Raw genomic sequence first — 23,857 nt, forward strand, 5'->3', positions numbered from 1 at the left:
ACGACGTCTCATGCTGTTCACAAGGCAACTTATTGCCTGCTGAGGCATGGCATCCCACTCTTCTTGAAGGGCAGCCCTCAGGTCATTGAGGTTCTGGGGTGCAGGGTCTCGAGCCTCTACACGACGGCTCAGCTGATCCCTCAGGTTTTCAATGGGATTCAGGTCTGGAGAGAGTGCAGGCCATTCCATTTGAGGTACACCAGTCTCCAACAGCCGTTCCCTGATGATGCGGCCTCGATGAGCAGGAGCATTGTCGTCCATGAAGATGAAATTAGGCCTGTGCTGTTCATGTAGGGGCACAATCACTGGATTAATGATGTTATTCAGGTAGTATGGGCTTGTCACTGTACCATTCACAAAGTGTAGGGCAGTTCTGTACCAAGTGGACACCCCTGCCCACACTGTAACACCGCCACCACCAAAAGCTCGCCTGGTGACAACAGTGGCTGATGCATAGCGCTCTCCCTGACGTCTCCAACATCGTTGCCGGCCATCATTTCTGCTCAGTGTGAATCGACTTTCATCAGAGAACAGCACTGAGGCCCACTGGTTCCTCGTCCAGCGTAAATGCTCCCTGGCCCATGCAAGACGATGATGCCTGTGCCTGGTGGTGTGGTCAGGTACCCGTGCAGGTCGTCTAGCACGCAGACCACGCTGATGGAAACGGTTTGGAATGGTCTGACGTGACACTTGGGTGCCTCTCACCTCTCTTAAACGTGCCTGGAGTTGAGTGGCATTCATCATCCGGTTTCTCAGGGCAGTGTTCACAATGTAGCGGTCATCAGCACGGGATGTGGCCAAAGGACGTCCACTTCTAGGCCTTTCTGTGACTCTTCCAGTCTCTCGATATCTCTGTTGCAACCTGCTGATGACACTCTGTGACACTCCAAGCTCAGTGGCCACTTCTGTCTGAGAACGTCCTGTTTGAAGCATCGCAATGGCAAGGGACTGTTGTTCCATTGTTAGGTGTCGTCTTGGTCTCATGATGTCAAAATGTGAACAGCATGATGAGGACAACTGTTTAAACACCAGCTCTAATTGAACCAGGACATTTATTGGTCAATTCAAGGATCACACACCTGCCGTGATTTTTGCCGTTAAGCTCCTTGTTAGAGAACAGCAACTTGTGCAAAAGTTATTGAAACATTTAACAGTTGGACATGTGCATTTAAAAGCTTAGAGAAGATCACATTAAGTTCACCTGTACAGGTTTGAATGCATTTTAGGCTTGTTGTGAAATTTCACCCAAAAGCTGAATATCCCTAACTTTTTGTGAATAGTGTATATATATATATATGTATGTATATATTTGCCATTTTGTTTGTGAGCACATCTGGTATCATCCCTTGCAATGCACAAAGAAAAGTATCTCCTTAAATGGCGAATCCACCATTTACAAAACATTTTGATAACCAGTTTAACTTTTTTGTATGTAATGACTCAAGCCATAAAATGAGGATTATCTGTTTATGGGGACTGACTATCATGCAGTTGTAATGTAATAATAGTTCATTTTCACTGATATGACTAAAGCTAATGGTATAAAAATGAAAACACAAGGCAAATGCTACATGTACAAAAGCATTTGTAATCTCATCATTGCAATTACAAAAGCTGCTACTTTGATGTGCAGAACAGACTAATAGTTGTGGAGTTTAAAGTAATAGTTATAAGAATTTTAATTTGCTGTAAGAAGTGCACTAAAGTGACTGAGAAAAACTGTCTATTTTAAAGGCCACAGCAGATAGAGAATATCCTGACATATGTTTTTGAAAAGCTTAAACAGTTATTAATGAGTTTAAAATGGAAAGAACTTCTTTTAGTGCAAATAAGCTCTGTAATAAATATGGTTTTTGTTAGAAGTGGATTGTGAAAGAAAAACTTAACACAATGAAATTGAGGTGCCAAGAGAAAAAAAGGCAAAACCTTTTAAAAATGTAAGGAATTAAAGCAGCACACAAAGGACAAAAGTTTTATTTTGATGAAGAAAATAACTCTCGAACAGCAGATATATATTAACTGTCAAGACCAGATTTATCTAATAACCTCAAATATGGCTTTCCTCATATTAGGTGTTACAATGTCTGGCACTTACTGCCTTTATGGGACAGGAAAACAGAACACAGTGCTTTCATTTAAAGTTCTGCTTTTCTTGCAATAACAAGCAGAAATGTCCCCCATGAGAAAATAAGAATGTTACCAAGGAAACTCGCTCCATATTTGTTTTCAGCTTCACAGTGATTTTCGGGAATAGCTTTCTGGCAGGAACAGCCTCTGAAATATTTTCATTTCTTTTCCAAAGAAAATATACCCACACAGAGAAACAGGCTCACACTCACTTTAATTATATTCACACACACACACACACACACACACACACACACACACACACACACACACACACACACACACACACACACACACACACACACACACGCACACACACACACACATGCACACACGTATGCACATACAAAGGCACAGCCTTCCAGCTTCTTTGTGAAATCCAGTGGGCTGTCCTGCCAGCAGGGTGACTCCTCCTAATATAAATATAGAGTTTGAAAGGTTGCAAACATCGCTTGTGTTTGCTGCACTAAATCCACCATGAAGGCAAGTAGTTTTTTCTTTCAATAACAACATATTGCAGACCCCGAACCATATGATATACTGACATGTGAACGAGGATGTATTTTATTTTATTACTTTTTGTGTTAGTAACATTCTCTTCTCTTCTTTTCTCTTCTCTTTTCTCAGAACATTGCACAACTCTGTGCGATGACTTTGCCGTGGCTGATAATCCTGTGCACGGCCAGAGTGTAAATGTGTTTTTTGTTATTTTAATGCTAACACCAAAGCATGATAATAAAGTACAATTCTACATTATGGTTGTGAAGACTGCATTGGATTGTTTGTTTCTGTTCAATGAATTATTTTATTCACTTTTTATTTTCAAGCTTGTGTGATCAGAGGGTTCATTGCCAGTGGGGGCCTTATGACACTTGGTCCCAGTGTGATCCCTGCACCAAAACACAGGTTAGGATCACCAGTAAATACTTAAACATAACTTTCTTTTTACCCAGAAAATCCTCACTTCTTTGTCTTCTTTTGTTATGTAACAGACCAGAACTCGAGCCATGGTTGTTTTCTCTCAGTTTGGTGGGAACCCATGTGGTGACTCACGCACTGAGACCAGACAGTGTGAAACTACACAAAGTTGCCCCTTAGACCACGGATGTGGAAACAGGTTTCAGTGTCGATCAGGTAGGAAATAAAATTAATTTTTCTGCAACATTCATCATTAGAACTGATAAATCAATAAGTGTCTTTTTAACCTACAGGGAAGTGCATCAGCAAGTCTCTGAAGTGTAACGGAGATGAGGACTGTGAGGAAGACGGATCTGATGAAAGTGATTGTCCAACTGGAAAATTCATCATATGTGAACACACAATTCCTCCCCCTAATATTCAGCAAATAGGACTTGGGTAAGTGATAGATTTTAGCATACCTCTATGTGGATTTATACACCCATATACATACAGATAATGTAACAGGTTTCATGTAGCCAGTATATGTTTTCATTGTTTCTGTAGGTATGATGCCGTAACTGAAACAAGGAGAGGCAGTGTGATCAACACAAACAGTTTTGGAGGCCAGTGCAGACCAACTTATAGTGGTGATCACAAAGCTACCTATCGACTGCCTCTCAACATTATCCAGTACAGCTTTGTGGTTGGTACATCTGGAAATACCTGCATTATTCTTGACACTTGACATTCTTTACACTATTATTTACCGTTTGATTTTGTGCTTGTGTTGTTCTCACTCATTTGTAAGTCGCTTTGGATAAAAGCGTCTGCTAAATAACTGTAGAATAGAATAGAATAGAATAGAACAGAATAGAATAGAATAGAATAGAATAGAATAGAATATTCTTATTATCAAAGTACCTTGTGGAGATTATCTGTGTGCAAAACTTTGTTTGAAAGTGATATAACTTGGTGTCCCAATAGACTAATAACAACATTTCCCACCTTATTCATTTCCAATAGATAATTCACAACTTGAGGGATAAAAGCTTTACTGGGCTCTGATTCCATGACTCCTTGTGTATGCATGGTTTTGTTTAAGCATTTACATATTGGGGTGAATGCTAAACAATATTTTTTCTTTCAGCCAGAGCCTACAGGTGGATGCTGGGGTGGTGAAGGGGCCTAAAATGAAGTCAGGCAATATGTGATGATCGTGGCAGCAGTGGCAGAGGCAGCAGCAGTGGTAGTAGAAACAAGTTTGAAGCAAACAATAAGATAGGAAATATGCAGCGTAAATAGAACCCTGGAATTGGATTGGCAAGTTTGATATGTAACATGAATGCTTGAGGCAGATCATGATTCATTCCTGCATTTGAACAGACATGTGACTCTACAAAGATAGTCTCAAAGAGATTGTTTTTTGTTGTTCTTAACTAAGTCTGTTAAATGAGTTTTCTAATTATCTTAAATAAGCTGCACTTCATACTATGCATTTACAACGAGTCACGCCACATGTGAGCCACACAGCATGAGGTCTGATCAAATCAGTTGTCATATTTTGTTTGAAGTGTTTCAACAAAACTTGCAATCAATTGATTCTGTCGGCTTAGTCAGAAAAACATCACACATCACCATCAGAAGACAAAAATTCCACAAGATACCTTAAAATAAAAACAAGAAATAAAGGAAAAGGAAATAACATAAGATAAATATTGTTAAAATCGAGCTCCAGTACCAGGTTAAAGAAACGTGCAGATTTGGACTTAGTGAACTACAAAAGTTTTAAATGCTGTATTCAGCAAAAACAGAAAAGCTGCAGCATATCTAGTGTTCATTCATGGTTTTAACTCTTTTCTTTATAAGGCTGGCTTCCTGAAAGGACCGCTCTAATTCAAGCTGATTTGAAAGAAATGCTGGAATGTGAGATAGGTTGCTTTTTATTCGTACTGTGCCACCCTGGCCCCAAGCCACTTATTATGCTGTCATGGTTTGGCATTTTTACAATAAAAATATCCTGTTCAATGCCAATCAGAACAAGTCCAGAGACCGCCAGTATTGACAAGGACATAAGCATTTCAGTACACTGATATGAAAAGAAGGCATTAAGTCTGCGCAGCAAAGCTTGCCTTTCTGAGACATTTAGATTTTTCAAAATCTAGTTTAATCATGAAGCTCTGCAGCTGTTTTGCAGGCGGTTAAAACAGAACAATTTTCTCTTCTGCCACAAGTTTTTGTTAATAGTGTCAGAGCCAGACAGTTAACGTGTTTCTCTAAAGTAAATATAAGCTGTACCCACTCTTGTAGCCACTCTACTGGCATCTTCACTGAAAAACTACAAGGTTGAATGTCAATAGAACACTTTTGCATTGCACTTCAGATGTTAGTGGGTGTTAACAGGTTTTATGTTCACTGTAAATTTAGTAAAAGAAGAATTTTGAGTCTGAAATATCAAACCTCTACCCCGCCTCTCGCTTAATGAGTGCTGGGATAGGCTCCAGCTTCCCTGCAAGCCTGAGACTAAGTGATTAATAAAATGAATGAATGAATGAATGAATGAAACACCAAACGTTGGTAAATGTTCTTTTTTTCAGGTAAAAGTCCAGACTGACTTCAGTGATGAGACGTTCACCAGTAAATGGAATTATGCTAAGGATATCGTCAACAGAGAGACAGTGACGGGGACCACAACAGGTTTTCGCAACTATGACTTTCATGAGAAACAGGATAAGACTCAGGTTTATACAACAGTTTTCCTCTGCAATTTGACTGCAAATATAGGATGCATTTTATCATGTAAGAAAAGGGAACGCAAATTAAGAAAAAAAGATTTTTTTTAAATGATTAATTCATTTTTCCTCCCTCCAGACTTACAAGCTTTTGGTGTTGAAGAATGATGTCGAGGTAGCTCAGTTCCAGAGTAACTCTCCCGACTACCTCCCGATAGCCGAGGAGTTTTGGAAGGCACTGACAAAACTCCCATCTGTCTATGACTACTCAGCATACAGGAAGATTTTGGAGAGGTTTGGAACCCACTATGTGGCTGAGGGAAGCCTGGGAGGCTCCTTTAAAGTCATTGTCTCAATTGATGAAAAAACTGAAAAATTTATGGGTAAGAATCTGGAAATCTTGAGGCAAAAAGGTTATACATACATATAGATTTTCTCTCCTTTTTTTTTTTTTTTATGAAGTATATATGTATTTTCCAAAGTATTCCGAATTAGAAATAAAATGATAATACATATAATGGTAATAATAAAAAAAGCAAGGAAAAAAAAAAAAATTTAATCATTTTTAAAAACAATCATTTTTCAAAATATAAACATCTTCATGAACTGGTTATATCTTAATCAAAATTGAAAGTTTTTTTTTTTTTTTTAAACAATCATGAAAATATCTTGTGCATCTCAAAAAGAAATATTCCATAAAGCCCCTTTATCTTGTTATTAATTCTCACACTACTCTCTGTTTTCTTCTTGTTTGCTTTTCCTGGTGGGGTGGCGCGGTCTCCTGACCTCAAGTCGATGAAAAGCTTGTGCTTCGTGAATGTGAGAGGACCAAACGCTGGATCCTGTTCATCCCATTTACAGTGGAGAAATGCAAGAAGAAAGATCAGGGGAAGCCCATTACTAAAGGTACATGGATTTTAATTTTTCACAATAAATGAATGAATGAATGAAATTCTTAAGTAAGTAAAAGTAAAAAATAAAAGAGATTCTTTGTTTCATTCACTTTCTCCACAAACCTTTTTCAAATAGATTTTTCCATATCAAATAAGGTGGATAAAGTGTTTGTGGATGGAGGAAGTGTCTCACATATTGCAGCACTGCAGAGAATGGACCTGAAAGATCCCAAAATGAACTGGGAAATGTACGCCAACTGGGCTGAGTCTGTTAGATCATTCCCACAGGTCATAAAGCAAAAGGTGAGGGAAAAGTGAACTTTTTAAACTTTGAATGCATAGATATAATGCAGGATTTTACTTTCAAATCATTGACACATATTGTTCTTTTACTTCAAATCTTGCTTTGCCAGCTGCGGCCGCTGTCTGAGCTGGTGAAGGAAGTTCAGTGTGCTGGAGTGAAGAGGATCTACCTGCAAAGGGCCATAGAGCAATATATTGCAGAGAGCCACCCCTGCAATTGTCAGCCCTGCAGAAACAATGGCCTGGCTGTCATGGATGGAGATGTGTGCAAATGTATTTGCAAGCCTGGCACGGAAGGACTAGCCTGTGAGAACGGAATTGAAGTAGAAGGCCAACAAGGTGGATGTTACCTTTCATAACCTACTGCATTCACCTAAACACACTAGTTAAAATAATATATGTTGTTTCTGTTTGTGTCCTCTAGGAGTGATCCACGGTCGTTGGTCCTGTTGGTCTACCTGGTCATCTTGTGCACGAACAGGGAGCAGACAAACACGTTCACGAACTCGCTCCTGCTCCAACCCCTTCCCTCAGAATGGGGGGCAACACTGTATTGGAGAAACAACAGAAACTTCTGAATGTGAAGATGATGAGCTAAGATACTTAAAGTCAGAACAAGCTCTTTATTATGTTATTGTGCATCAAATATGTAATTTATTCTATTTCAAGCTGATCACCGCTGGTTGTTATATTGAATTTCTAATGACAGAATGTGTCCTTCTAATTTTCATCAATATGTTTTCATACAAAGTGCTGATTTGAACATCTTTTTCTGTAGGACCATGGAGCCTGAGTGCTTTGATGATACTCTACAACCAAGTCCAAAGTGTGATACCCCGCTTCCGCTTATCAATGGCTACATACGGGTAAAGATGATGTTGATGAAGCAAATATTAAATATTTAAATGTTGCTTTAACAGTTACAACACAGTGAAAAAAAATTATGATGTAAAAATTTTACAGGTCAGAACTAAAATTAGAATTCAATCTTTTATTTATTTATCTATTTATATTACAGAACCCTAAGGATATTTACCTTGTGGGTAACAGAGTTGAGTACACCTGTACAGCAGGCTTTCATCTTATTGGTCAAAGCATCCTAGAATGCACTGCTGGTAAAACCTGGTCTGGCACGCCTGGGCAGTGTGCACGTAAGTACCGTAAACCAAATTCAATTCAATTCAGTATAGCTATTTGTATTGTGCCAACTCAGATGAAAGTTATCTCAAGACACTTTTACAGACATGGTCCAATTCGGTACTATTCAGTGCTGGTTAAAATCAACCCTTTAGGTTATCTATATTTGTTATATTCATAATATGTGATTTAATATAACCAATTCATAAGAATAATTGCCTCGCGAAGGAAACTACAGGATTGCAATATTTTTCTCTTTGATGCAACCTTTCATCCTGAGCATGCACAGGGCTGGGGATGACAGCGGAAGGGGAGAAAATAAACTCAATTTTGACAAAAAAAAAAAAAGGAGAAATCTCCAAACCAGGTCCATAAAGGGCTCTACAATCGGCCTCTATCAGTTGGGGATTGGACAGGAATGGGACATGAAGTTGGAGGGTAAATAGTATCATAACTCTAACCCTGGATTGCTGATGAAGAAGAAAAAGAGAGTCACAAGTTAGTGACAATAATCTTACAGCTTCATACATTCAGATATTTGCATAGTTTTGTTAGAGCTGCAATATACAGTGTGTGTGTGTGATCTGTTGAATTATTTAATTTACCAGCTAAAATGTTTTCCTAATCAGAGCAGGTAACTTTATTTTACACAATCTCCCAAAATAGACATTAACTCTCAGCAATGCAGCAGCCTTGCTTCTTGTTTTTCATAGCATAACAAACCACATTGAGCTGGATGGCAACCTGGAAGTATTTAGTGTCAGATTGACAATTGTTCTTCAAAATGTTCTGTGTTTTTGTTGGTGGGGAATAAAATCCAGTGTTTCTTCTGTCATACCAGCATGTCATTTCTCCTCTGCTCTCCGTGTGTCTAGTGGTCTTCCATGACGCAAACACATCACCATCAGGAGACAAACAATGTCAACCACTGCCCCTGAGTGCCATAAAGATAGACACAGATAGTGGCCATCTTCAGGAATTAAACCTCTCTGTCCCTTTATTAGCTTGTTTTTTCCATAATCAAAATGATCCTACTGCTGTTTCAACAGCCAAAAATGTGTCATGGTACCTCGGTAGGGGTGGTGGCTCTAAGTCTGGTGTTTGTCTGGGTTAGTCTGTAGTAGCATACCTGAAAGGATGCATAAAGGTAACCCAACTCAGCACTGAAAGCTTTACCAAAATGAAAAGGTTTAAGCTTCTCCTAAAGGTAAGTGTTTCTGTCACTGGGAGCTCAGTTCCTTAAATAGCAGCCTTTAACTGAAGGTTCTGCCTTCTTCATCCTTCCTTTAGAAACTGAATGAAGTACAAGTAAACTAGCAGTGTTAGTGTGAAGCACTCTAGTGAGAAAATATAGAACTATGAGCTCTTTAAGATACAATGAAGCTTTGTCATTAAGGGTGAATCAATTTGTTACCTTTCATAAAACCATGGTTGTTTGTTGTTTTTGTTTCACCACAGGTTCAATGTGCAGACTTAATTCACTCACTGTTGGTGTCATAGCTTCTCCTTTTCAACCATTTTATTCCATCGGGGAGTCAGTTTCCTTGTCCTGTCCAAAGGGTCACATCTTGGAAGGAGAAGCAACAATTATTTGCAACCCCAGTTTAAGTTTTTCACCAGACCCAGCAGAGATCAGATGCATCGAAGGTATTTCCCCCCCTTCTTGATCACAGTAATTTTTGTTAAGATGACAGTGGATTGCTATGAAACAAGACTTGACTGAAACGTGTTGTATTATTATTTGTTCCAAACAGTTCAACATGTATGCACTGTTTTTAAATTGATACTTACATATCCCACAGATGAAAATCCAGTACCAACCCATCCCACAGTGGAATGTAAGGGCTGGGAGAAATCTCACAAAGGAAGATGTGTTTGTAAATCTGTTCAAGAGTGTGGGTATGTTACTTGTAATGAACATTTTTTGCAAACTGGCTGATTTAACTGATTGTCTCCCTTGCTTGCTGTTGATTTTTCTCTATTCTTTCTTATCTCAAGTCCATCTCTGGAGTTGTGTGTCAGATCTCCAGCACTCAGCAGGTTTTTAGCATTCACTGTGTGCAAGATGCATGCTCTGCAGTGTATGGGGAAAGACTTAGAGATAGCAGAATACAGCAGCTGCAACTGGGGACAACGCACCACAACAGGCTGCGCTGACTGCCAGATGTGGGAAATCTGCGATGGTAGGAAAAGACAAGCATGTAACACAATTTACAAAGTTTGTAGTTTGACATTGCTAAACTTGTTCTTTTTCATGGGATTTTGTTAGATCAAGCCAACGTCTGTCGTTGTAAGAATCCTTCAGAATGCACAGACCCTGGATTAAAAGTGTGTGTCCGTGTTGGTGAAGATGCGTCAGCTGCAACACAAACCATGAGTGAGTGTGAAGCAGGACTTCGGCGATGCAATGGAGAAAAGGTGTCAGTTGTCAGTATCCTCCCTTGTGCCTCTTAAGGAATTGGGGGCTGACTAATATGTCATAATTACCTTTTTATCTTTTAATTTTTACTTAAATGAAACCACAAAACATGTTAAGTGCCGCTACACAGAATACTTTTAAAGCCACTTTTTATGCATGTGTCAAAATGACTAAAATGTATCAAGAAATTAAAATTGCTGAAATCCAGTTTGAGCTTTATTTTTGCTGCTGCTTTGCAAAACTGCACTACAACACACCCTGGAATCTGTTGATGTGTTTTAAAACTTTGGTTTTATAAACATTAGATTAGCTGGTGTTTGAGTTGCACAAGTGACAAAGGTAAAGTCTGAGTTTGAAGACAATGGGCTTATAAAGGTTTTGATGCTTGAAGCTGTTTTCTTAGCTGACAGCTTCCTAAAGCTTCCTTAACAACACTTTCTGTTAGTCTGTTCCTGCCTCTGGCAAGCTTCACTCTCATGCCTTGAATGCATCTGTGCCTGAACCTGCTTGTAAGATGCTGTGCAAGAAAAAAAATCTAGGGTTTCACTATTACAACAAAATTCTTGTCAGCAGATAAGTTGAAGTCCACAAATTAGCAAGAAGACTGTTTCTTTTTCTTCTCTCATATGTTAGTTCATAAATTTGAGTGCCTATATTAAGCACTGATTTATGGCTTTAACAAATGTGCCAAAAGGCACCATTTGTGGTAGTAGATGCATCAACAAAACTTACAAAATAAAACTTGCATGAATTTTCTTGATAGCCAAATACAGACCAATAACATCTAGCAAGCTCCCATCTAAAAGCAACAGGACAACAAAGCAACATGGTACCCAGTGCTAACTCTGCAAGAAGAACAAATCCTCCTTATCTGCTAAAAAAAACCTGCTACATCCCAGAGAGCATTGGTTACCACAACCATAGTGTACCCCATTGCCTTATTAACTAGTAGGCCCACTAACTGGCAGGAAAGTCTAATGGCTCTTTTGCAAATGCTATGTTCAACACATGGTTATTCAAGATTCTGCTTTAAACATTGCCATTAAATCATACATGTGATCATTTGTTTCATTGAAGTTTTTTGAGAAGGTCATGTTTTATCATCAGGATTGTCTATGTTTAGGTAATGTTGATTCAGGATATTACTGGATGTAGCTCTGTTGCATTACGTCTGCACGCAACATAACTTTTTACTGAGTTATGAGTGACATAATCTAAATCAAACTGCAACACCAGGATAAAAAATGGCAAGAATTAAATGAAATAAGGAAAACAAAAAAAAAGAGAAAAAAGAAAGAAAAGATCCTTCCTCATTACTCAGTTGTGTAAGCAAAGCCATGAAAACTTTTGTTATAGTGTCTCTGATGAACGGAGTATGCATATTTCTTCTGTTAGGTTTTGTCTCACTACGTATAGAGCAAGCTGCAGACAGGTTTATTTAGCTGGGCCCCCTCTGGCATAACAAGTGAAGTGTTCATCAGGAAGGTACACATGAAAGCTGGGCTTGGGGTAAAAAAAAAAAAAAAAAAATCAGTTTATGATTATGGTATAAAATATTATATTATTAAAACAATCAACTTTGAATATTGAGATAGTTTACTTGTCATCAAGATAATTAAATAATTGTATTGAGATTATGATATCTGAAGGACTTTTAAAACTTGTCTGTACTTTGTTTAACCGTATTTGGGGAGTACTTTTTTAATTCACAGAAGAAACTGTGCCAGCTTCTTATGAATATAAGAAAGTCATGAATGAAAAATAGTCATTGGAATATTACCCAACATTAAAAGTTGCCAGATTTTTGGATAGTGTCATTACCTTTGCTTAAAACTGAGCCATTCCACAGAATAAGTCAGTTTAACAAACAATTAGATTTTTATCTGAATGTGCCAAAATAATCTTTTTTGATTGTTTGTCTCCGCCCAGTGGACATTTTAGCTAACTACATCCAAAACAATCAAACACAAGCTAATTGGTTTCAATAACAAAAGTTTTATTAACAATGTAAAACAGCCTATTACAGCTTTGACTACTGTATCTTTATCTTTCCATAAACAATGATAACTATCTTTCAGAAGCAATACCCATATTACCTGCCCTCTGTCTACATAACCGTCTCAGTCAGTACAAGATTCTTCCCACATATACCAACATGAACCAACAGTCTTTGCTAGACGCCTCCAACTTTAAAAATAATTCAGAGCACTGCGTAAAGATTATGTGTATATACAAGTCTAATGTCTTATTTTATAGATAGATATTGTGTGCAAATAAGTTTTCTTTTGAGTATTGTATCTTATATTCCATTTTGAAGGTGGAAAGTTTAAGCTGGATACAGGTTCTTGGTTTATGGAAGACTAAATTAAGTACATTAAGAGGAAAAAACAACAAGAAACAGAAAACAGAGACTGGAATACACACAAGACTTCTTCTGCACAAACTTGTATCACTTTAGACAGACAAAGGTGTCACTCTGTCTTTGCAAGTGCCATCCAAACAATCTTATTATTCATGAATATATCACATTGTTTCTGACAAAACAGACATTTAGATTCCCTTTTTAAAACATGAATCATCGTTTCATTCACTCTGAACTGTGAAAGGAATTCAATATTGACATTATGTCAGATGATCTCTCATTCTCTTAGCACATTGGACAAGCAGAGATCGGACTCAATTTACCATAAAAGGGAAAAGCTTTCGCAAAAAAATCTTAAAATATACTTTCACGAGTTGTGTAATTCCTTTGTAATTTTTCTTGCATTAAAAATTAAAATTATAAAATGGGCAGCTTTTTTTTTAAAAAAAAAAAAAAAAAGAAAAGATTCTATTTTAAAATGGCAGTAATAGGTTGGTGGTAGACACAAGTGGTGACAGACAGTGGGTAATGGTGTCTTTGTTGCTGCCTCCTACATAAAGGTGGGGCTCTTAGCTGGTTACCAGGCAACAGAGCCCAAAGAACCGCCTCTTCCTCTGTCGGACAAGTGGGTAGGGAGTCAGGTTCAGCAAACTGCTGTCATCTGGGCAGAAGAACAGATCATTTCAAAAGTTCAATTATGATTCTGTTTTGTTTTTAATAAATTATGAATCATTTTTTGCCACTCCACTTTGGAGTTACGGTGAGACCAAAATGGTGAGGCAGTCAGTTTTGCTTTACCTTGGTTCTTCAGCGGTAAAGGCATTGTCTCCCTGAGTTTACTGAGAAGGTTCTTCATCTCTCTCATATCCCTGCGAAAAACTTGTTTTAGTTTGTGATAAACATGTTTCACTAAATTCTCAGATGAACGCACACATATACACATAGTTAGACATGATCTGCCTGCAGACTTGTAATAACACTCTCAGTAACTTCAGCTTGAACAGTTTGTTTTTGTTTCCAAAATAATGCACGTCGTTACATTGTAAACGTAAACAAGTACACAGTTTTCCTTGTTTCCTTTCCTGGTTATAATCTAAATCAATCAAACAAATTTATTGCTCAAAGTGCTGTGATAACAATAATAATAATAATAATAATAATAAGAATAATAATAATAATAATAATAATAATAATAATAATAATAATAATAATAATGTAAACCAAGAGAATTATAAACCAAACAATAAGAATAATGAAAATGAATAAAACATTAAAAAACAACAAAAAGAATTTAGCTCGACTATGTTTAAATGCTAGTGCAAAAAAAGTGTGTTTGGCAGACGGCAAATGGAAGGGAAACAGTAGTCAGCTGACTTCATTCTTTGGCCACATAATGTTTCTGAATTTGATGAGCTGCAGCAAACTTAAATCATAGATTCCACCCACAGGCTTGTACAGTAAACACTGATCACTGCATCATTTTATCTGCCCTTCTTCTTACCCTGATGTACCCATCACTCTGGAACAGGGCAAATCTGGACTGTTGAGACCACATGACCTTCTTCCATTGCTCCAGAGTTCCTCTTTAAGCTCCGTAGTAAACTGAAGCCTTTGTCTCCGGTTAGCCTCACTGATTAGTGGTATTCTTATGGATACACAGCTGTTCAGTCCCAATCCCTCCACTTCCCTTTACGCAGCAGATGTGGAAATGGAATCACTTTTATTATTAAAGATATCCCCAGTGTCTACTGCTGTTTTTATGTGATTCAATTTTACCAAGTGTTAAGTTGTTATTGACCACATTTTTTTCCATGAAGACAAATCTTTTGCCAGTTTTTAATAATGTGTTGGACACTTCTTAATCCAGTTTCAGCTGTTCTCACAGTCTCTTCAAAATCTTTCTCTCCTTGATGCGAGACAATTGTTGGACCCGTCTTAAACTGACGAAAGTTTTTCCACAAACACTGGCTGCGTCTTTCAACATGGTTGTTTAAGAAATGAGAAGCTACTCATTGCACAAGTTTGGATTGTATAATTTGTTGCAAGTGGAAAGATAAATGCAAGCACACTATTTATGCCACAGAAAGATGGTACCTGTTTGCTTAGTTAAATTCAGGCGGCAGCCTTTTGGGGGTCCAGGCAGTGTATTTCCTTTAGCTGTTTATCAATTCTGCACATTAGCTTGACAGACTTTTAGCTACTTTAGTTTTAAAAGCTGGACTCAGGTCAAAGCTTTTTTTTTTTTTGACCATTTGAAATCCATGAACTTTGTTCCTCTTAAATAGTTCTTTTGTTCAGCAACCTGCTTACAGTTGCTTTCTTATTGCATGACCAACGTCCTCTTGAGATTCACTTCCCAGACACATATTTGTTGTAGCATATTTCTTTGAAATTCAGTGATCTGTTTCAGAAATAATTGTTCTGCCATTATTAATAATAATCTTCCAGGTTCTCATGCAGCAAAACAGACTCAAACCAAGCTACCCCTACCACCATTACACATTAAAGGGGTGCTATTATGGTCTTTGGAGTTTTCTGAGCTTTCTACAGTGTTACAGTGTTGAATCCTCATCAGACATGTGAACGGCACATTTTTTTTATCATCTAAACGCATGTTTGAGTTTGAGTTTGAGTTCCAGCACGCTCTCCGTTCGGTTTCCATGGCGACGAAAAACGCGTCGTTTTAGAGAGTTTTTTCTACTTCAAAATCCTTGTGACGTCCCGGGGGATAAGGTTCGGTGATTGGTTACCTTCTACTGGTTAACAAGGGCATGTACAAATACATCAGGCAGGTGGGAAACGTGGGATAAAGTTATTTCCAACGATGGCTGGTGAGTTTACCAAAGAGAGACATCCTGCTGCATTCGTTGCTGTGGGTTGCTGTTTTCCACTTCATTTTCAGGGTCTGATTCAGGTTCCAACATGTAGGGCTGTATGCTATGTGTTGACATTGTATTTTTTTTTTTTTTTTTTTTTATTAAGTTCATATCAGTCTAATCCTTCTGTTTATGAGATGTTACAATGACGGCGAAAGCAGCTGCGGTGCGCGCTCCCGATGTAGTGCAGTGGCGGGAGGCGGGGCTTAATGCGGAAGAGTCTCAATCCACTCGTTTTGCCCACAGGCTGATCTGACAGCCTACGGAGAGAGTCGGTCTGAAGTAAATAAAGCGATTTGTGACAATAACTCGATCAATCCCAGCCCTTCTGGTCTCAGAAATAAAAATAAATTAGCCTGAAATGCACATAATAGTTCCACTTTAATGAGTTTCCTTGGTATCCACAAACAAGTTTTTTACCATCTCTCTGGCCTGTCCATGTGACTCTTAGTAAACTGGATATAAGGCAGCAACATGTTTAGGAGTGAAACAGCATTTTCTTTGCGGCCTTTCAATGCACACCATTATGTTTCCTCTTCAAGCTACTATCAATCACAGATATGTTGGCTCATTTCCACAGTCATACATGTGCATTTTTGTATTCCGTTGCTTAACAGACTTTTCTTCTTTTTAAGACTTGTAATAATGACGATCGTGATGTTTTGGGTTACATGATACAGCTGCTTTGAAAATTTATCAGGGCTGACAATCATCACTGTGTCTGCGCAGTATAATGGATATGCTACTGGCAGAAATACTACCGTATAACAAGTACATCAGATATATATTTTTTTATATCTGCAACAACATCTAAAACTTGATCCAATAAATTTGCTATATATGGGATAAAGAAATGGAAAACGGATTATTGTTTATGTAAAAACTATTATTAACATTCTGGTTTACAGCTTTATAAAATATTTCAAATGACATTTAAGATTGACCTTACATAATATCACATTTTACCTTTACTACCATGTTTCCTGATGTAATTCTTTAAGCTCATGCAAGGTCTTTTGTTGGAAAGGAATGCATGTACTTGTGCTCCCATTTGACACCTTTATTTTTTGTTTTACCTACTTTTCTATGCTTTCTATGTCAGTAGCCACTAGCCAGCAGAGCTGAGGACAATCAGTAGGGGAGGAAGAGGTGTCTTCCAGGATGGGGATGTCTGAGTCCTCAGTCTTGCTATCAACACCAGGTGGGCCACATGAATCTTTACCTAAAGCACACAGAGAGTAGCTGTAACCATGAATCACTAAATAGATTATATATTGTCAGAAAATGAGAAAAACTGCACATTAGCTGTCCGATACATTTCAGGTACAAAATCAAAAGCTTAAACTTGAAGTATATGCGTGCAGGTTCAATAAGGAAAAGCTAAACACAGTATTATTGGAATTGTGATCAAGTTGCAGATGTCTGAATAGGAATTAAATTAAATAGTTTTGCTATGTGTATATATGTATTGTAAAATTTTCCTAAATATTGCGATTGATTGTCTTCAGAGCAGAATTTTTTTCACCTAATTATTTTAAAAGAAGGAAATAAGGATTAGCTGAGCATTTACCTTTCCTGTGGAGCTGCAGGGATCCTAGCAAGCAGACAGATTTCAGCATCTCTGTGATGTACATCTCCAGGCAGCACTGCAGCTGGATGAAGAGCCTACAGATCTCAGGGTGGATTTCTCCATCCTCTGGCCTGAGATGGCAGAGTGAAAACAGAGCTTTATTATCTGTAAATGCATTAATCAACTATATAGACACAGACATCCATCCTTTTTCTGCCACTTATGAAGGCTCGGATCGCGGAGGCAGCTGCCAATTCTGCAAGTCTGACTGAGGGGAGATCCCAAAGCCTTCCCAGTCCAGATACAATCCCTCCAGCATGTCCTGGGCCTCCCCTGAAATCTTCTCCCAAATGGATGTGCCTGGAACACCTCACCAGGAAGCATCCTGATCAAATGCCCAAGCCACCTCATCTGGCTCCTCTTTATGTGGACAAGCAGAGGCTCTACTTTGATCCCCTCCTGGATAACCAAACCTCTAATTCTTCTCTTTATATCACCCTGCGGAGGAAACTCATTACAGATGCCTGTAATTGCAGTTTTGTTCTTTAGGTCACTACCCACAGCTTGTTACCATTGTTCAGGATAGGAAAATAGATCAACTGGTAGATCTAGAGATTTGCCTTCTGGCTCAGCTGCTTCTTTACCACAACATACCGATTGAAGTATTTGATTGATTAGTTGGTTGATTGATTGATTGATTGATTGAAGTATTTATTTTCAATATGAAGAACAAAATACATAGAAAACAACTATTTTAACTGGTTATTACTTATCAATACTATTCTGCATTACTGCAGATGCTTCACTGATCTGTCTGTTGATCTCACACTCCATCCTTCCTCATTTGGAAACAAGACCTTGAGATACTTTAACTCCCCCACTTGGGGCAGGACCTCATTCATGACTTGGACTCAACTCTCCATTCTTTTCGAGATGATGACCATGGTCTCGAATTTGGAGGTGCGGATTCTCATCCCAACCGCTTCATACTCTGCTGTGAATCACTCGTGCGAGAGCTGGAGATTACGACCACATGAAGGCAATAGAACCACATCATCCACAAAAAGCAGAGACCCAACCCTGAGGCGAGCAAACCAGATCCCCTTAACAACTGTGCTGCGCTTAGAAATTATTTCCTTAAAAGTTATGAAAAGAACTGGTAATAAAAGGCAGCCTTGGCAGAGTTCTACCCTCACTGGAAACAAATCCAACTTACTGCTGGCAATGCAGACCAAGCTCTGACACCATTCATACAAGGACCATTCAATGTAGTCTGATACTCCATACTCCCGGAGAACCCCCACAGGAGTCCCTTGTGGACATTTTACCAGGGAGGCTGCAGAGTGTGATCCCCTCTGTTGAGCATACCCTTCAAAGTACCCCTTCATAAAGAGGGGGACCACACCATAGTCTGCCAGTCCAGAAGCACTGTCCCCGATATCCACATAATGCTGCATCCAGAGCCTTAAGAAACTCTTGTCCATCCCTGGGGTCTTGCCACCAAAGAGCTTCTTAAGCAACTCAGCTACCTCAGCCCTGGAGATAGGGCAGCCCACCCCTGAGGCCCCCAGCTCTGCTTCCTCATCAGAAAAACTATAACTTGACTTTGTGGTCATCAATCTAGGAAAGCAAACCAACTCCTGATATGAATTTATTTTTTTAAATCAAAGTGGTCATATGTAGGAAACATTTCCATCATAAATACAGCTGTATCAATGTGTTTTCAAGTTTATTTTGAAAGCTACAAGTTGTTTTTTTTTTTTGTGTGTTGGCTGTACTAATTACCAGGAGACATAAGACCTGTTCAGTAGACATTAGGGGTTGTTACTATTATAATAGTGTGTGGCTTTGGCAAGCCACACACTATCAGCAGAAATATCCCATTTCTTTCTCACCGCACGGCAAACTTCCTAACACTTTCTTTTTTGCAGTAAGTTCAAGGATGCCAAGTCAGCTGGCACTTTAATTTCACCAAGGATCTTCAAACCCCAAGATTCACTTTGCCCTTCTTCTAATCATCCATCAGTATAAATGTAGAGGGGCTGCGTTGGTCAAGCCAACAGTGTTTTCAAGCTTCTATCTCTACTGTTGCTCTAACCTCAAGCAAATAATAACTTTGCCTATGGTAGCACTGAGTTAATATGGAACATAAAAATGAACAATTTTGCACGAAATGTTTTATCATGGTCATCATAAACCCACAAAACATTGTTAAATAAAGTGCTTATAAATAAATACAACTAAAATAAAATGAATTTTAAAAAAAATCTAAATGTTTATTAAAAGATAAAATCCAAAAACTACACACACAGAACTACTTTCAAATTAGGCTAAATATCATTAAACAACAACAACAAAAAACAATTGGCTTCACATTACTGATACTAATGTCTAGGAAATTGGTCCTGGGAAGCCTCCCAATTCCACTCCACCTTGTGCATTAGGCACAGCTAAATGGAAGTGATCAGTTACAAAAGGCTGTATGTGATCCTTCCTGTTGTAGCTCTTCTGCTTGCAAATTAGAGATGTCATTTTTAAAAGCTGAGCTCATGTTCCATTTCCCCACATGCTCTTCCTACTTCAAACTCAGGGTTGACATGTAGATGTATATTTTTTTTCTTTTTGTGCGTGAAAGCAGCTTACACCATCCCAAAATGGGAATACCTATGCGAATTAGAGCTTTACTTTGGTGAAATTAGCTATTTTACAACTTGACATGCAGAGCGCCCCATTTGCTGGAGGTGGTGGTGGACCAGGGGAAAGGGGGGAGTGTTACATACTCAAAGTCATGGATAGCGATTTACAATCACTTTCAGTACCATGGACAGAGTCTGTGCCGACTCACCCCGATATCAAGGAGAGACTCTGGTGTGCAGCTCTCGCCATTTCGCAGCCTTTAGTTCGGGTCTTAAGCATTTCCGTCCGCAGCGAAGGGCAGTCCACAGTTATTTCACCGATGGAGATGACCAGTTCACGGTAAAGAGCCACAAGTGTGTTGAATTCTTGGACGATCTGTGTTACAATGATATGATACAATAACACAAAAAAGTTATCGCCATCAAGACGACACCAAATAGATATGGCAAATAACTTTTGCTTGAATCGGATTTTCTGACCATTGCAGTGAAACAGTCATTAACCTGAACTGTTTAAATGACAGCCGTCGAAGAAGAAGAAGAAGAAAAATGCTGACCAACATTCATCCCAAAATGTGCCATGTGCAGGTATATGATGGTGTGTTTCGGTACAGGTGAAAATAAAATTGCAACCTTGCACACACACACACACACACACACACACACACACACACACACACACACACAAAACCACAAAATCTCGCCGATGTCTAAAAGAAACGTGACCGAACATATAGTGAGGCACCGCCATGACAGCACGACTGATTGATAAGCTGATCGGGGTTTGGTTACATTAATTTGATGTCATTTGCACAAATAAAACCTTGAGTTTGAGGCACCAATAATTTGCCTGTTTTGTGCAACTTCTACATGGCATCCTGCAGTAGTCCTATAAACGAACAGCAAGGCTCCATGACGATCGTTGATGTATGAAAGGTACAGAGAAAGAAAGACATGTAAAGGAAAGGGGATAAAAAAACAAGGCTTATTTAGTCAGTATTGTGAAAATAAAGACTAACCTATATAACATAATCACGACTATATACACAGATGGTTTTAAAATTTCAGGCAATTTTGAAATCAGCTCAAATTACCAGCACCTTTGCACACTCTATATGCAAATCACACAGTCAATCTGCACGCTGAGGTGCTCTGTTTGGCTCCACTGCCGACAAAGCAATGCAAATGCAAACAGCTATTTTTAGGCTGCCAGACTGGGGTACAATCCTTTCCTTTCCTACCCCCCCCCTCCTCATTTCTCAACAGCTGTTGCCTGTGCATGCTGCATGCACGGGGTTGTCCATTGTCCGAGGAGACAGAAATGTTCAGATAATAGTACTCTATCAGAGGCAGCATGCAGGCATTGACGTTCCGCAGACCTACCATTCTGCAGTCGGCCACGGCACGCTGAGCTTTGCGGGTACTTTCGGTGCTCTCCCTCCTCTGTGGGTCTCTGTAAGGAGGCTTGCCGATCTGGAAGATGTTCCCGGTGGATCTGGGGCGGTTTTTGCGCCCATTCGATGCAGAACTCATGCATACACATCCACCACAAAAACAGCCCTAAGACAGAACGATTTAGTTGGATTCCCCCCCCTAAAAAAGTCCACCACTTCCTCCCCTCCTGCCTCACTGCCCTGCACCTTACTGTTCACCTTATTCTCTCCGTTTTTAGGCTCAGTTCACCTTCTCCAACTGCAGGCTCGGTTTACTCGGTTACTCTTCTAGCTCTGTCTCTCACGTTTCTTCTCTTTAATGTGGGAGAAGGAACAAATATTCATCCAAACGAGCCTGAGGGCGCAGGAAAAGTACCGGATGAACGCCTGTGGCTCCTCTCCGCATTGCCTCGACTGCAACTGGGCTCAAGTCACCTTCACTCCACCAGGACTACGGTGCACAATAGACACTTCAAACCCAACCAGGACACGAGTTTACAGAGGCGTCTTCTCTGATGCACCGATTTCAAAGGGAAACGATCGCATTCACGGATGTCCTCCAGATGCAACCATTTTTTATGATTGCGCGTTTCCATCAAGCAACGGCGATAACGATCTTTTCCTTTTGCTGCAAAACCTCCTATGGAGACGAAATAACGCTGTCGGTGTCCACGCTGACAATTCCGCTGCCGACACTTGAACTTCTGTTCCGGAGGAGGAAAAAAATGTGGACGCTCAGAGAAACTTAACTCCTGGCATCGCTGTTTTCTATCCCGGCTCCCAGTTTCTTTCCCTCTGAGTGTTTCCAGCCAGTTAGGCGGGCCTATCTCTAACCTTGGAGAGGCAGTGGAAGACGAGCAGTTGCTACAGGCCTGACGTGGCTCTGGCTGGCAACACTGCGCACCCGAGGGACGCGAATACTAATAGAGCCCATCAACCCAGACCCCCGCCCTGAGCTGCAGGCTGAATAAACTCCTGAAGGTGTGAAATTAAGATTAGTCCGCTGGTCAATTTGACTCCGCCTATAAAATAAAACCGTAAATACTGTTTTATTCAAGTGGGTCATCTTAAACTTTTACAATTGGTGCATACTGTTAGGTATATTACCTGTTAAGTTTGTTATCTGTCTAACTATTCCATTGCCAAAGCCAGACTCAGTTGAAGTTATATTTTTACGGTAAATTAGTAAGGTTTACAACAATTGGATTTACTTTTTGTTGAAGTGCGCAGATTTATGTCACAACATAAGTACTAAGCGCATACACACATTCAATGAATCAGAAGAAATCAGTGTAGCCTAATGATTTGTTGTTTATGCTCACATCACCAAAGAAACTAGACTCCTTAACATTTACATTGTTGTGCTGTTAAATGCGCATGTCTGTAGCTGGCTTTAAGTGGCTACTGATTCTTCCTTGCTTTTTCAAAACCACAACATGAGAAATCTGTGGTTAAGATAACAGATAAATTAAAGAGATATATTCCTGAACTCTGCTGCACCAATTGATGATAAATCCAAGAAGGCTTTTAAAAGTGTCCATGCATAGTTAGCTATTACAAATGCTAAAAAAAAAAAAAAAACTATATTTGCTTTAAGCTTGTGTCAACATGCTGCACGTATGTTCACTAATTAATTACAAAATGAAATACATTTTAATTGTGTTATATTTAAATAAGTTGCTTCATCTTACTTATAGTTGGGAAACACATCCAAATGACATTAAACAGAATTCAATACAATTCAACTGACTTTTATTGGTGTCAAAGCAGAAGTTATGCCGGGGCACATGTTCAGTCCTATCCAATAATAATCCAGTTCTATCAAAGTCACTATAATCCAATAGTCATCCAATTAAATTATATTTATTATAATGCCCTTTTTTCTATTTTATTGTAATTTTATTCAAATAAAGTCAGTAATAAGAAATATAGGGACACCAGTGAATTACATTGCATATTTTCTTTGTTCCTTCATCCCAATCATGTGCAGGTTGTCAGATGAAAATAAAGAAGCATTGAAGGAAATCTTTGGTAGATCCAAATAGAGGAAGAACACGTATGTTTCCCTGCTTTTTGTGGATTATGAGAAAATTAAACAGTAGTCAACAAGCCCCACCACTGCAAGCCAGGGATACCAACTAAGAAAGAAAAAGAAAATCACAAGTCAATAAAAATCTCATCTTTTTCTTTCTTTTAAAAAAAAAAAAAAAAAAAGAAAATAGATAATAACATAAAAGGTGCAGCGTGTATTAGGGATATTCCCCAGCAGCCAATTCCTGTTGCAGCAGAAACCAAAGCAATGTCTAGGGGTCATCCCAACCAGCCCTTAGCATAAACTTGTTGTTTTAGTCAAGGACTGTTTTAATCCTAATCTTGAAGGTAGAGAGAGTATCTACTTCCCAAACTCAAAGTAAATTCAGAAAAGAAAGGTCTAATAATTAATGCTCATCCTTTTATTCTACTTATAGAAAC

The 23,857-nt window shown here is 38.9% G+C and overlaps 2 protein-coding genes across 2 annotated transcripts; one reads left to right on the top strand and one right to left on the bottom strand.

The window, feature by feature from the left end:
• Nucleotides 1-2,537: 2,537 nt before the first annotated feature.
• c7a (complement component 7a) lies at nucleotides 2,538-10,715 on the top strand. Its single transcript, XM_079250789.1, has 18 exons — nucleotides 2,538-2,610; nucleotides 2,755-2,816; nucleotides 2,955-3,033; nucleotides 3,120-3,261; nucleotides 3,339-3,483; nucleotides 3,592-3,730; nucleotides 5,622-5,765; nucleotides 5,896-6,139; nucleotides 6,549-6,662; nucleotides 6,786-6,952; nucleotides 7,063-7,291; nucleotides 7,377-7,560; nucleotides 7,731-7,818; nucleotides 7,971-8,103; nucleotides 9,548-9,736; nucleotides 9,892-9,988; nucleotides 10,088-10,272; nucleotides 10,359-10,715. The coding sequence occupies exons 1-18, from the start codon at nucleotides 2,605-2,607 to the stop codon at nucleotides 10,541-10,543; spliced, it is 2,532 nt and encodes an 843-aa protein (XP_079106915.1). The 5' UTR covers nucleotides 2,538-2,604; the 3' UTR covers nucleotides 10,544-10,715.
• A 2,724-nt stretch (nucleotides 10,716-13,439) lies between these two features.
• On the bottom strand, nucleotides 13,440-21,485 carry rgs7bpa (regulator of G protein signaling 7 binding protein a; the record flags this gene model as incomplete). The annotated part of the gene is made up of 6 exons (XM_079250702.1): nucleotides 13,440-13,531; nucleotides 13,669-13,739; nucleotides 16,827-16,968; nucleotides 17,317-17,447; nucleotides 20,162-20,328; nucleotides 21,336-21,485. The coding sequence occupies 6 exons, from the start codon at nucleotides 21,483-21,485 to the stop codon at nucleotides 13,440-13,442; spliced, it is 753 nt and encodes a 250-aa protein (XP_079106828.1).
• Nucleotides 21,486-23,857: the final 2,372 nt, after the last annotated feature.

This window comes from Telmatherina bonti (genome assembly GCF_933228915.1).
Source record: "Telmatherina bonti genome assembly, chromosome: 13".
NCBI classification, from domain to species: domain Eukaryota; kingdom Metazoa; phylum Chordata; class Actinopteri; order Atheriniformes; family Telmatherinidae; genus Telmatherina; species Telmatherina bonti.

Coding starts and splice junctions, on each gene's coding strand:
- c7a (XM_079250789.1), top strand. Junction 9,989..10,087: donor AAATCTGTTCAAGAGTGTGG/GTATGTTACTTG, acceptor TCTTATCTCAAG/TCCATCTCTGGAGTTGTGTG. Junction 10,273..10,358: donor GATGTGGGAAATCTGCGATG/GTAGGAAAAGAC, acceptor GGATTTTGTTAG/ATCAAGCCAACGTCTGTCGT.